General features: G+C 39.4%; 1 protein-coding gene across 1 annotated transcript in view; it reads left to right on the forward strand.

Annotated features, from left to right (window-relative positions):
* The window catches only part of LOC116272615 (probable phospholipid-transporting ATPase IM), an 88,419-nt gene extending 79,808 nt beyond the window's left edge, over nt 1–8,611 (forward strand). Inside the window, exons 12-14 of the mRNA XM_031661365.1 lie at nt 537–675; nt 4,645–4,775; nt 6,405–8,611. Coding sequence (XP_031517225.1) covers nt 537–675; nt 4,645–4,775; nt 6,405–6,686 — 552 coding nt within the window. The 3' untranslated portion in view covers nt 6,687–8,611. The remainder of the gene's footprint in view (nt 1–536; nt 676–4,644; nt 4,776–6,404) is intronic.
* The last annotated feature ends 6,714 nt before the right edge of the window (nt 8,612–15,325 follow it).

Here is a 15,325-nt window from a genome sequence, read left to right on the forward strand (position 1 = left end):
CGGCGAAACCCCGTCTCTACTAAAAACACAAAAAACTAGCCGGGCGAGGTGGCGGGCTCCTGTAGTCCCAGCTACTCGGGAGACTGAGGCAGGAGAATGGCGTAAACCCAGGAGGCGGAGCTTGCGTGAGCCGAGATTGCGCCATTGCACTCCAGCCTGGGGGACAGAGCAAGACTCCGTCTCAAAAAAAAAAAAAAATTATATATATATATATATATATATATAAGCCATTGTGTTTTCATATTTCTCACTTAAAAGAAGTTTAACATGTTTAACATCTCACCTCCTGATTCTGACTCGACCTTGGCAGATATAATGGCTTGCGTATAGAAGTTGTAAAGTCAATTTTCTGCCAGAAATATGAAGTCAGATCAGTCCCCCGTGTGTGTTCAGAAAGTGGGAATGCCCATGGTTGACTTGGCAACTAGGCAGGTGCAACCTTCCTGCCACAGGGCCATTCTGGGGAAACATCACTAGATAAATGGTGCTCTTTTAATCCTCAAAGACCTCCCCTTTGCATTTGATTTTATTTACAGATAGCCTTGGATACCAGTTACTGGACTTTCATTAATCATGTCTTCATCTGGGGGAGCATTGCCATTTATTTCTCCATTTTATTTACAATGCACAGTAATGGCATCTTTGGCATCTTCCCAAACCAGTTTCCATTTGTTGGTAAGTGAGTCATGTTTGCTTGTCGTGCTGCTGTTTACTTGTCTTATAATTTATTTTTTGTGTTAGGTGGAGTTGGGGATGATTAGTGATCCTTTGTCCAGAAATTGATTGAGCCAGGCATCTGAAGGCTTCCAAGTTTAAAACCCTGGCTCTAAAAGCTCAGTTTCTGCTGCCTCTACTGGATGCAGAAGAATCACTCACAGTAGCTTACAGGTTCTCAACAGCTTACATGTAGTAGGCTGTCTCCTTGCCAATGAGAGGCATAGCACATACATTAGGGCTACCTGAAGACCTGTAAAATGCTCATATATGGTAGAAGAAAAAGAAATACTAGACTCTCCTTTTATGCCACGTTATCACCAACATCTGCCAAAATTCACCCATAAAGCTTATTTGCATTTAGATAAGAATGAAACAAAGTATAATTTAGAGCCTTCTAAAAATTCCTGGACATTAATCTGTAAGTGGCATGAGGAGTAGGCGTTGTAGTTAGACAGTCAGGGTTCAAGCGCCAGCTCTACCACTTAACAAGCTGTGTGACTTTGGGCAAGTTTCTTCTTTCCACGTGAGAATATATAGGAATAAACAAATTCAGTTTCTCCTATACTCTCACTCAGCAAGCAACACAGAAGACTTCTGTGACCTCTGGTCACTGAGAAGTGGGGATTTCGTCCCACCAACAACCAGTGAGGTGTTTCTGCAGAGAACCCCAGCTGGATGTTCTCCAATTCAATTCCAACAATATCTACTTGGAGGTAGTGTCAGATCCTACAAGTTGAGGGCTAAGTTCTGTATGAGTGCCCCCGCACTTCCAATGCTAGTAGCAAGCCACAGGATGTTTTACCTCTACTTTTGACCAGCTGGCTATAAATCGCGGTTCCCCTGAACCCCCTCCCTGAGTTTGATTAATTTCTAGAGTGGTTCAAAGAACTCAGGGAGACACTTACATTTACTGGTTTATTATGAAGGATATTACAAAGGATACAGATAAAGAGATGCATAGAGAATGTATGGGGGAAGGGGCGTGGACCTTCCCTGCCCTTTCTAGGCATGCTGCCCTTCAGGAACCTCTGCATGTTCAGCTACCTAGGAACTGTTTTAACCCTGTTCTTTAAGGCTGTAATGGAGACATTTTTTATATAGGCATGATTGACAAAGTCATTGGCCATTGGCGATCAGCTTAACCTTCAGTCCCTCTTCTCTTCTAGGAGCTTAGAGGCTGGGGCTGAAAGTCCCAACCCTCTAATCCTACCTTAGTCTTTCGATGACCAGCCCCAATCCTGAAGCTACCTAGGGACTTCCAGCCATCAGTCAACTCATTAACAAACAAAAAGACACATATCACTTTGAGGATTTCAAGGAGTTTTAAATCTATGCCAGAAAACAGAGAAAAAGACTAAACATACAGCTCACAACATTATACTATGCATTAATGTCTTCACTTATAAACTGAGGATATTAATAAGCCTATTTTCATGGAAAATGTATGAGGATTAAATGAAATAATACATATAAAGCACTTAGCATATATCCTGGTACATAGTACTTTTTAAATAAATGTTAACTGTGATGATGGTGATTGTTATTATTCATGCAAATGTGGCTTGATTACTGGTGGGAACATTGCAGAGGAATTTGAACATCAGATGAGTAGCAAAGGACCCTCTAAAATCCCTTAAAAAAATTCTATTATTCTACAAAGAGTATACCTCTAGTCTATGTATGGGGTATACTATCATTGCACTCCACATTTCAAAAGGACTCCCAGCAAAGGCCACTGAGCTTAATAAAAGAGGGATATTAATATACTTTCTCAGAGGTTTTGAAATCTCTAGTGTGTGTGAAATAAACTGCTAACCAAGTTCATCTAAACAAACTGGAAAAGAGAGATGCGCAGTGACCAACATTCTGGAACTTAATCAGGCAAGAGTGAGATTTGTATTCACTAATTGAGGAAGTAAATTCTTGGACTAATTTATGTAGAAAGCAAAATAAGACCACAAGGACTGAAATAGGATTATAAGGTTAGTAAGGTTATAAATCCACATTGATGCAAAGGCACCTGAAATTGTAATTCAATTTAAATTCATGCATACACTTAAAACTGTTCTTCACCTTTTGCCTTTTCCTACATGTAAATGGAAATCTTTAAGTTGCACCACTCTTACTTAATACGTACTGGTAATACTTTGTTTACCAAAAGATTCCAACTATGTAGAGACATGTTGGTCATGAGTAAGAATAAGCATATTGGGAAACAAGGACACTAAAACTATTTTTATTTTATTTTTTTAAGATGGTTTGCCAAATCGAAAAGTTCAGTGTATTGACTGGAAGATTTCCGTCCTAAGAGAGCACTGTGATGCATAATGAGATGAGAATGCCTCAAATGGAGAAAGTAATTTGTGCAGGGACCACTCTTTCCAGCTAAGCACATGCCATTTCAGTAATTAATTACTGAGCGCCAATGAAATTTTTTAAAAGTTAGATCAACATTGGGGTTTCAGGAAAATTTTTTTTTCCCTTAGTAGCTAGCAGCAAGCAGGAGTGTGGTTTCAAAGTGAAGCTTGTTTTCCCAGTCATGCCTGAGGGTACCAAGCTTCAAGGAGCTCAAAGAGACATTTAATTTATTGAGTCAAGTTTGTTTCTGCCCATGGCTGAAGGCAACTGGAATCAGCTGCTCTTGGGCAGGCAGATTCCTCTCTCTAAAGCCAGAAAAAGCAGACATACCATTCAGTAGCCAAGCCCTCATACCCAAAGCCCATTTGAATGGTGGTAACATTTGAATACTGGGATAGGGGACCTGGATAATTGGGGGTATGATGACAAATCTCTAGAAAATGAACAGGGACAAAAGTTTATTTTGGTGATATAAGCAGGGTTGTCATCTCCCCATCTGCCTGCCTTACTGACCCTTATTGCCTTGTTTAAGCCCACATTGGGGTATGTGAGGTGTGAGTAAAGAGTAAGGAAACTGACTTCAGGCTTGGAAATGAGTTTCACTGTCCTGTTGCCCTAGCATGTTGGATGGCTGCATCAACAGTCTCCTGGTGAGGGAATGCTCTTTTCACAAACCCAGGAGCCTTCCTGATCTTGGAACTTTGAGGACCTCATAACCAAATGAACAATAAAGAAATAACAAGTCCCTCTGAGGCGAGTTTTCTCAGGCCATTGCCTGGAATTTAAAAGGTTGATCCTGCAGTAGAAAAAGCTCCCCTTTTATGACAAACCAATCAATGCAATCATTATTTGAGACTGTATCTGCATCTGGAAGATTTTTTGTGTAGTTTTGATATGACACTTTTAATTCAAGAGTCCACAAGGGTAAAGGGTAAATGTGCCTTTTAAAAATAATGGCTGCTTTGTAACCACAAGATCTTGATGCTGGAAGAGAGAATTGTGCTCCGTGAGTGATATTAGACTGAGCCTGGGTGAGAGAATGCTTGGTTCAGGCTGGTAATCTCTAAGTGATCAGGCCACTAAGCAATTCCTGAGGGTGATCTTAGCACTTCTGCCTTCGTATCATCATGGTGACATTAGGTGATCCGAATCCCACCATTTCAAAAAAGATCTTGGCCAGGCGCAGTGGTTCACACCTGTAGTCCTAGCACTTTGGGAGGCTGAGGCGGGCGGATCATGAGGTCAGGAGATCGAGACCATCCTGGCTAACATGGTAAAACCCTGTCTCTACTAAAAATATAAAAAAAAATTAACTGGGCTTGGTGGTGGGTGCCTGTAGTCCCAGCTACCCGGGAGGCTGAGGCAGGAGAATGGTGTGAACCCAGGAGGTGGAGCTTGCAGTGAGCCGAGATCGCGTCACTGCACTCCAGCCTGGGGAACAGAGACTCCATCTCAAAAAAAAAAAAAAAAAAAGGAAAAAGAAAAAAAAGATCTTGTAGGAGCAAAGAACCTGTTAATTAATAATTCAGTCCTACTTGTAACCACAGTGCATGTTTTCTTTAATAATAGGTAATGCACGACATTCCCTGACCCAGAAGTGTATCTGGCTGGTAATTCTCTTAACAACAGTGGCTTCGGTTTTGCCAGTGGTGGTATTCAGATTTTTGAAGGTGAATTTATACCCAACCCTGAGTGATCAGGTATGTCACAGTGCTGATGAATACTTGAAGGCTGGTTTTTGGCTCTTGAAATGGTGTGCTTTTCTGTCTTATTGGAAGCTCAGAGATGGGCTAATGAAATTGTCACAAGTAAACACCTACTGGTGTATTAGATCACATCAGAATAGATGGGACTTTCCGCATCTTGAATGTACTAGTCCTTAGTGCCAATAAAGAGAGGCATCTATACTAAATGTGGATGGAGAGTCATAAATTACAAGTTAAACTGGGTATTTTAAAAAGCTGAGTTTTAAAAAGAAGCTCACAGGCCTCATTTTGGACAATTTTTCTAAGGGAAAGGCAAGCTATAGAAAAAGATACTGATTTGAGAGCAAGCACAAGCACAGTAAAAGAGACAAGCATGGTGTGAGTCAAAGGGGCTTAACATTTTTGTAGAAATCCAGTAGCAGATTCAGAAACATGGGTGAGATGTTACCTTCTGAACAGATTAAGAAGGGGAAGAGCAGCACGCTGGGTAGATTAGTAAACTTGGAAGGAAAGTAGGAAGAACAGCTTATAGAAATTCCTTAACTGGAGAATTAACAGAACATATTTCAGAATTTCATGGGAAGACAAGTAAGTAGGACAATGTCAACTTAGATCAGGACTCAGATAAAACGTGAAAAGGAGAAAGAAAGGGAGATAAACATTCGTAGCCATGTCATGACAAGGGGGAACATGCTGCTGTGGTGAGTGGGACCAGGCCAGTGATGCTGAGAGAGACCGAGGTAGACAGAGATAGACATTTTTTTCATCATCATGTCTCTGACATTTTGGGACCAAAGTCTAAAAAGATTCCTTCTGGAAGAATTCAGAGTCCCTTGTCATATCTGTCCTCTCTTCAGTTCTCCAAGCTCATTCTGACATAAACCCAGAAAATGGTGGATGAGTTAAGGAAGGAAGGTTGTGCTCGTTTGTCCTGTAAGTTCGATTGTGATGTTCTGCTTGATGGCTTTCTCCTGACACAAAGTCAGAATCCAAGTGATTTGCCAAACCGGAGAACAAGGTCGCTTACAACAAACCTCAGGTCTTTTTCTCCTTAGCTTTACAGGGAAATGAAAGAGTTGTAGGAAACCTACTCAGATAATGTGGAACATTTAGGAAGGCCATGCAAACCTAAAATAAATTGAAACCCTGGAAGTCTCATGATACATTGACCTACTGCAAAAATTGAGTATTTCTGACTCATTTTCTCAATTTTCTTCTAGTCCAGTTACTGACGACTGTTAGATCCAGAGAATCCCTGAAAGAGAGGAAAAAGGCTGTTTTGGGAGAATGAAATTATAAATTATTATGCTGACTTTGGGCGGTGCATGTTAGAAAATCTTTCTATGCAAAAGTATGCTTGTGTACATTGAAGATATATGAGAGACAGTAATGAAATTTTTCTGGTATTTCTTAATTACTTAATAGTTTCTCGATAGAAATAAAAATGCACGAGTGCCCCCAGTGTCATCTTTTGGGTGGAAAATTTTTTAGTTTTTAGATTTAAAACTTCCTTTTGCAATGTTGTTTTTACTTAAAAAAAGGCTTTCACTTTACAAAGTGGGCCACTGCCTGGAGTCTATCATTTGGATGCCTCAGCTCACTTTGGGTCTTGTTTGTCTCCAGATCCGCCGGTGGCAGAAGGCTCAGAAGAAGGCAAGGCCTCCAAGTAGCCGAAGGCCTCGGACCCGCAGGTCAAGCTCAAGAAGGTCTGGATATGCTTTTGCTCACCAAGAGGGCTATGGAGAACTTATCACATCTGGAAAAAATATGCGAGCTAAACATCCACCCCCAACATCAGGGCTGGAAAAGACACATTATAATAGCACTAGCTGGATTGAAAATTTATGTAAGAAAACCACAGACACAGTGAGCAGCTTTGGCCAGGATAAAACAGTGAAACTGTGAGTCAATATGAATTTAAACCACATAGTTATCTTTTCACTTCAGGTGGAGCTGAAATTCTGCTGGCTCCAGAGTTTGAGATTTGAGGCAAGAGGTGGGGCGGGCAGATTGCCTCACTTAACTGAAATCTGTGGCAGACAGCTGCCAATGCCCATTAAACAGGAGTGTGTGCTATGGAAAACCAGGCCAGAGGGTCACTGTCTAGTTTGTGATTTGGTAGACAAAACACTGTTACAAGTACAGATTTTTTTTTTCTTTTTAAAATCAACCTAGATACCAATTGACCTGAACTTTAGAATCTTATTTATGGAGAAAAACTTGTAAAGCTGCATATACATTGAATGGATCCTCAGGCGGATAAAAGGGTGCATTTTAAAGGTATATATATCCAAGCCGAAAAGCATGCGTGTTGACAGATAAACACATATATGTAAGATCAGCCTTTCCCGAGGTATACTTTTAAAATTTAAAGTGTGTACTATGGTGCTTTCAGACTGAGTTGCGTGTCACTCTTTAGTCTTGATATCTACCTGTCTGTTCAGCCAGGACAACAAATGGCCTTCACGCCTGAAGAATACAAAAGTGTGTTTATATTTCTCATTTTTCTACCAGTCTAGAGACAAAGGAGAGTGAACATCTTTGCAGCAGGATAGGCTGGTAATTTAATCAAATTTATTCAAAAAGCTCTCAGTCTGTGTCATGTAAGGACATGCTTATGAAATGTCAGAGAGGCTTGCCACTAAGTATTCTAAATACTTTTCAATGGCTTTTCTAACCACCTCAGTAGTAATTTGCTGAGCATCATCCAGACCATTAATGGAATCAGCAAAGCATTGGAATTTCACACAATGGGCAAATATTTTCAACATTTCCAATTTTTAAAGCTTCCGAATTGAAGCCAAACAAATTAATAAATAATGTTTTAATTACTATTTTAAAAGTCAGGTTTAGATCGTTTAAAGTTACTTGCTTTTGATGCTCAGCTGTCATGTTTATAATTCAAATGTGTAGTGAACACATGTGGGTAAGGTTGATTTTTTTGGAGATGTTGCAGCTCAAATGTTCAGTCCCCATGTGAATCATCAGTGTCTTTCCTGTCAAGTAATTTGGGCATAGTTGTGTGAAAACCTCAGTTCTGTCACTTCTTATCTCTATAAACCTGGACGATAATGTGCCTTCTCTGAGGCTCAGTTTCTTCCTCTGTCAAATGAGGACATACTACCTACCTCATGTGGTTGTTTGATGGTTGTCAAAGCACAAATTCTGAAATTATTAAAAACATAATTATTTCATAAACAGATGAGTTAAGTTCCAGTTAACTTGACGTCAGTATAGCAGAGAAATTGGAAGAGAATATGAAAAAAGTGGAATTTAAGTAGTCAGTGGGGAAAGCTTTGATAAAATGAAATTGCCAGTAAGATATAAAACTGGTTAGTGTCCTACAGGGAAATAAAATTATAACCGTGGAGGTACATTTCTCTACCAGAAAGCAAAAATAAAGCATCATGTCTTAATGGTTTTCTACAAGTCAACTTCTAATTCTACAGAGTCCTTAATGTGGTCCCTATTAAATTCTTGGTCAAAGTAACATTTCCCAAGAGAGTTAGGTGACACTTGAGTGAGCTTGATGGATAATGAGCTAATGTGATATGTATAGGCCACAATTTTTTAAAAGCTAAATTTCCAAGTCTGGGATAATTTTTCCTAAATGGGATCAAGTGACATAATATGTGTAAAAGAGTCAAATGCGGTCGTGTACCATAACAAATGCCTATGGAAGTTCTCTTTCCCTTACATGCCTGCCTACACTTACCCAGATCTTAGTTTTCAATGTCTAATTTGTCATTAGTTTCACCACGTTTGCTCGCTTTTTGTAATATTTTTGCAAGATTTGAAAACTTTCAGTAAATGTTTTGGCACTATTGGTACTTGATGTTTTATCTCTTCTTTATGGGAAATTCATTGGGGAGATTTTTGTTACATTAGTCCATGGATATTTTTTTCTCTCCTTTACATGCTGAGGGAAATGTACTCATTCTTAGAACCAGAGTCAACAATAAAATGAAACAATTGGACCTACGTGTAAGGGATAGGAAAGATTAGAAATGGTCCAATTTTGCAAATCCAGTTTAAATTAAATAAGGCTGTTTATAAACAAATAGTGTGGTTGATTGTGAGAGAAACATATTATCCGCTTACTTTGGCCCCATGAGATCCAAGTAAACTCACACACCCATTGCGAGATCATTCAATTACAAGTGCCAGGGATTATTTTGAACCTGAAGATGAAAAGTGATGAGAGGTGAGTAGTGATGGTGGGGGCACTGGGGAATAATAAAATTTTAATTTTACATAAATGTTATCAAATTATTTGGAAAGAAAAATTATTTTCTTCTAGATTCAAGATTTAAGTTGATAATCTTGTGTTTTTAAAATCTCAGTCCAAGTTTTGAGCTGTTATAGGCAATTGCAAATCGAGTTTCCCTGACTGAGCTCTGCTATCTTTGGCTCTCTCCTCTGCCTCCAGATGCATATACCGATGAAGGAAAGAAAGAGAGAGAGGGAGGAAGAAAGTAAGACAGATAAAGCAAGAGAGAGGAAAAAGTAATGGAGGAAAGGATGGTGGGAGGGAGAAAAGAGTTTTCCAGTTATATGTTTTGTTTTTTTTTTTTTTTTGAGATAATCTGACTCTCTGAAAAATAAAATGCAATCCCTCAAAGAAAAAAAGTGGATTATATTTGACTCTTGAATGGTAAGATTTCCTTCACATCTTGTGTGAGAACAAGCAAAGCTTATCAGAACGGGGACCAGGAGCCCTGGCTTCTTGTCACAGTGATGGTGCTGCTTTGTGAGCTGGAGCATGCCACCTGACTTCTCCAGGCCTTGGTGTCCTCGCCCATTGACAGAGAAATTGGGACAGGATGGTCTTCAAGACCTTTTCTCATTTACCCAATCTGTGAGCTGCTCTTGTCAGTGATGTCTGTTGTGTATTTGCAATTGCCTTTCTTAGAGAGAGAGAGAGAGAGAGAGAGGGAGGGAGGGAGGGAGAAAGAGAGAGAAGAAACTGAATTGGGTGTTCTCTTGAGGGCAGGGCCTGGCTCTTCAGGCTCTTGTACTGGTTTGTATATCTCTAGACCAGCCCCTGATGCACTGCTATCTCTGGCTTTTCTCTCAGCTTACCACAGAGTTGCTAAACCCTGTGGTGACATTTTACCTGGGTCATTTGAATGCTCAGTTTCTTGTTAATGATTCATGAAGATATCTCCACACGCTCCTTTCCTCTCTCATCATTTTGAGTAACAAAAGTATCCAGATGTGAAGGTAAGATACTCATGTCCATCTAAGAAGAGGATCATTTAAAAGTCCTCCCTACCTTGAATCTGGGCTTAGAGGAGATTCTTTGAGCCTCTGTTCCCTTGGGACCCAAGTTGGTGCAACAGAGCTTGAACAATTTTCTTCATAGTTATACAGCACTTTGCAGTTTGTGTATCATTCTTACATAAACTGTATTGTGTCTGTGTAGATTTAAAATGTGCAGATCTAGGGAAGATGTGTAAACAGATGTAAAAATGTTCAGAAATATATGTTTTAAATGTTCTTTTACCTTTCAGTGCAAATAAAAATCTCCCTTCCTTCCTTTCCTACAGCATTTAGTGACGTTAGGTAGGTGTGGAAGGCAAAGGAAATAAAAATGTCTCAAACTATTTCTAAAAAGTCACTAGGAAATCCAACTAATCAGAAAAGCTCTACTTCTGATTTTTATGGTAAGAAATTGAATTACTCTGTTAGTGTGTGCACAAAATGCCTCAAGATTGATATGATCTAATTATCTCAGTTATATGACTCAGAATTATTATTTTACACTACAAAGAGTAGGCACAGTGGAGGAATCCAGGAATAATGATGACTTACAGACTTTGTGATGGGATTCTGCAGGCCATGGGTCAGATAACCATGTGGGGGTCACAATTTTCCAATTTTTACATTAACATCTGGTATTAAATGTCTGCAGTTTGCTCTACTGCGTCACATTTCATTCCTTGGTGAGAAATCATCAGCTTTTGCAATTCTCAAGCCTAAGCCTTTAGCTGAACTGCCTGGAAGCCAGAACTAAATGACCCACGTATTACCAAATGTGTATTGCAAAAGATTTGGAGGGACTTGCTGGGCTAATCTGTAGTTTGGGGCTCTGACTTAACCCTATCTGTCCTCGAATTTCAAAACTTCCTGGCAAATCTATTCCTGTAATTGGTGCAGAATGCAAATCAGCTTGGAGCTGCATACATAAACATCCAGATTTCAAGAAATAATAATGATTAATTTGCCAGATATCTCTGGCTATCTCAATTCAGATTCCCATAAGGTTTAACAAGGGCAAGTTAAAATTGTTAATAAACTGCAGCCCTAGACTTACACAGAAAATTCTTACTGGAGCAGGATGCGTGGAGAGATGATAGTTAACTTAACTTGGAAATAAAGTAATGATCAAGAAGAAATCTATTTGTTTCGCCTCTTGTCATAAATGTTTCTATACTCCCTGCCTTCTTCTAGGTAAATGTGAGCAATGATTAGGATGCTTCTTTGACAGCTGATGATTTTCCTTCTTGTCCCCTTTCTGTCACTGCTCAGTATGTGGCACTATAGAGAGATAGAAGTATGAGATAATGCACAAAGATTGGACAGAAATAATACTGACCCCAAAATATCCTCAGAAAAGGTTTTGAATAAAATTCCTGTTACTGAATTTCTCAAGATAATGTCACTTTCATTAAATAACTACTGAAAAAGAATAAATTAATTTGGGATTATGATTAGTGACTGGGGGAGATATTAAGCTTATTTAACAATCAGTTTGACAGGGGCACTGACCAATACGAATGAACATGGGCCATCAATGACTAGTCTTGTCCCACTGCTAATGGCAGTTGGCACTCTGACCTATTTGGACCACATGATAAGTCACATTTTTCTTTACGAGGTGCCTATTTGCTCTAAGCTAGATAAAAACAGATTTTTTTTTAACCAAATAACCTACAAAATTCTATAGGGCACGTCAAAATGTTTTCCTGGCATTGTTTAGCATGGTAGCTAATAGTTTTCTGAAACTATAAGATGATGTGTTTTGAACAACAGGAATGGTTTCTAACTGCATAATATTATTGACAAAATATGTTTAGATATTGTGAATGGTTTTTGTCTGAATACTAACATTTTTCAAATATTTTTAAAAATATATTTTACAAATATAAATGATTGTGGTTCATAGTTTGGGAGCTTAGTTTAATACTTAGGGGTAGACAAGATTACTGGAAGTATTTTTTGATTGACAGGCAAGACTTTGTTTTATGGTTCCATTTCTTCCTGGAAGTTCTCATAGAGCTTATATCTAGTAGACATCTCAGATGAAATGTGCTAACAAATTTAGTTCTACTGGACTAAATTTAAAATTAATAAGTGAATCAATCACTTAATAGAACACTGAGTGTGGAGAGGACAAGGTACAAGATAAATAAGAAACAGTTTCTTTTTCTTGCCCTCGGAGAGGTTCTAACTCAGTATCTTTCGACCATGCATTATACATACCACAGTTGATGGAATCTAAAATGCCGCCTTGTAAATGATGCACCATTAATTTATATACCACTGGAAAACAAGAAGAATATTGCCACTTAGAGTTGTAAAGATGCCATTGGATGTAAGATTTATTTCTAATTTCAGAGATGTTAAATTATGAAATCTGGTAAGTATTGGATTGTAGGAGGTTGAAAAGTGATGAAAAAACATAGTTCATGGCAACTACTTTTGTTTTGATTGTGTATTTTGTTTAATACTTGAATTGTTTCTATAGCACAGTTATAGCAGTCTTTAAATTTACTTTCATTACAAATATTTGTCAAGTTTTGTTTCAGAAACATTTTTCCTACTCTCTTGCATCATGCACCCAGACACACTACAAAAAACTAATTCATAACACAGTAAGGGCAAACATTATTCATGTAAACATCTTTCATTAATTTCCCATAATTTAAAAAAATCATAGAATTATAGATATTGAAAAAGGCTCATAGATTTAGTTCAAATTCCACAAGAGACCAAAGATGCTCGTTAACTGTGATGGGGTTAACTTTGGGTTGCAATAAATGCCGAAAGCATACCCCTGGCTTCTACTCCTTAAACATACCTCACAACCTAATAAATGTATTTCAGGATAAAGAGAGAACATAGGAAACCCCGGAGGAAGCTTTTGAAGAAGGGAGCTCAGAATCATGGACATAATTTTCCTATATTTTAAGCAGGCATTACATAGTCCCTGTAGCTTCCCAATACATGAATCAAGGTTAATTATTGTAACCCAAAATGTAACCAAGTAGATATGTTAAGATACATTGGCATGTGTGTTCGTATTGCTACTATACACAGTGAAAATTTGTCATATTATGTATCATTTCATTATATCCAGGACCAAAGTGGAAAAAAAAAAAAGCCACTCAAGTTGAATATCATCATAAAGGAGTTTTTTTGTTTGTTTATTTGTTTTCAATAACATAAGAGTCAGGAGAGTTGGGAGGTATGTCCTAGGGATGTGATTGGTCTTGATATGTAATAACTTTGAACAACTGTGTGCAAAGTCACAGACAGAGGAAGCAAAGATTTTCATTATCAGAGGATGTCTCTGTGTCTGGTTGGAAGTTTGGTGCTTGGGTGCATAGTCTTCCAGAGCTGAGACAGGAAATGTACTGCATGGAAACTACTTTTTAAAGAAGGGAATAATAGTTTCAGTATTTACTAGGGGATGGGGAATACGTATTTTTATTTTTTTAGGAAAAGAAAAGGGAACACAATGAGCTCTTTTTGCAGGCCAAGGGAAAGCAGAGCCTGGAGAGGCGGGAACAAGGGGTACTCTCTCAGGGAGATGTTTCAGAGGGCCTCTTCACAGAGCATTCATAATGGCAAGACAATGAGGATGCTGTCACATTTAGCCTGGGCAGATGCGTTCTCTGAGAAGCCCACAGAGAGGATAAATAATGTCTGGGACAGCTCCCTAGGACCTCATGGGGCTTGCCGAATGTTGAGAGAGCATCACTTCCTTCTTAGAACCCAGCCTATGGTGTTCCTGGGATGTAATTGGTATCATTCTGGCAAGTTAATCTGATTAGTTTACTTGTATCTTATATTTTGCTGCAGCATCCTCACAAAAAAGAATCAGAAAGTTGCTAATTGATTGATTAACTTATTTTATAGAGCAAGGCAGTGCAATGTGGTGATTTCGAGTCTGGGCTCTGGAGTTCAGCCTGAGCTCAGCTATCAGACAGGAATAGAAATCTTCCCTATCAGAGATGGCTCCTGTGATGATCACATGAGATGTTTGTTGCAAAACACTGCCATATGCCTGGCTCATGGAAAAAGATGAATAAATGCAAGCTGTTTTTACCAGAAAAGCAACCACAGGTTTGTACCCCAGAGGGCTGCATTTCACTTGCCCCAGGGAGATTAAACAGGTCTTTTTTGGAAAATGTTGGCTTACGGAGGCTAGATAGAGCTGCATACTTGGACACAAGAAGGAATCTGGGTGTTAAAGAGAAGCCTCAGTGATTGAATGCTAGAAAGATCTGAATTTTTGCAGACCTGGGGGATGAAGCGTGGTACATTCTACTGAACAGCAGAGACCCTAATTCCACTTGCCCCCCAAACCCCATCCCCAGTACCCTAAGAGATGGCAGGTGGTTGGACATCTGGATGCCTGGGTATGATCAGTAAGTACCAAGGCCTTCAAAGCAATGGCTTCTGTATTAGTCCATTCTCACACTGCGTAAAGAACTACCTGAGACTGGGTAATTTATGAAGAAAAGAGGTTTGATTAATTCACAGTTCCACAGGCTGTACAGGAAGCATCACTGGGAGGTCTCAGGAAACTTACAAACATGGCAGAAGGCAAAGGGGAAACAACCCCCTTTTTCACATGGTGGCAGGAGAGAGAGAGCAAGTGAAGGGGGAATGTCCGCTTTTAAACCATCAGATCTTGTGAGAACTCACTCACTATCATGAGAACGACATGGAGGAAATCTATCCTCACGATCCAGTCACCTCCCACCAGGTCCCTTCCCCAACACTGGGAATTATAATCCAACATGAGATTTGGGTGGGGACACAGAGCCAAACCATATCAGCTTCTGTCCCCAGTAGCTTACCCTCTGGCTAGCAGAGTGGGAAGGGTGACTGTGTTGTGATATGGAAACCCAGATGTCAACAGTGGCAACATAGGGGTCCTGAAAATAATGACACATATTAGAGACTGTATTAGGCCATTCTTGCACTCCTATAAAGAAATACCTGAGACTGGGTCATTTATAAGAAAATATATTTAATTGGCCTGTGGTTCTGCAGGCTGTACAGGAAGCATGTCAGCATCTGCTTCTGGGGAGGCCTTCGGAAGTTTCCAATCATGGCAGAAGTGAAGGGGGAGCAGGCGCATCACATGGTGAAAGCAGGAGTAAGGAAAAGGGAGAGGGGAAGATGCCACACACTTTGAACAACCAGATCTCCTGTGAATTTATCACCAAGGGGATGGCTCAAGCCATTCATAAGAGATCCATCTCCATGATCCAAACACCCCCCACCAGGCCCCTGTGCTCTTAACCCAA

Source organism: Papio anubis, unplaced genomic scaffold, assembly GCF_008728515.1.
Source record: "Papio anubis isolate 15944 unplaced genomic scaffold, Panubis1.0 scaffold139, whole genome shotgun sequence".
Classification (NCBI taxonomy): domain Eukaryota; kingdom Metazoa; phylum Chordata; class Mammalia; order Primates; family Cercopithecidae; genus Papio; species Papio anubis.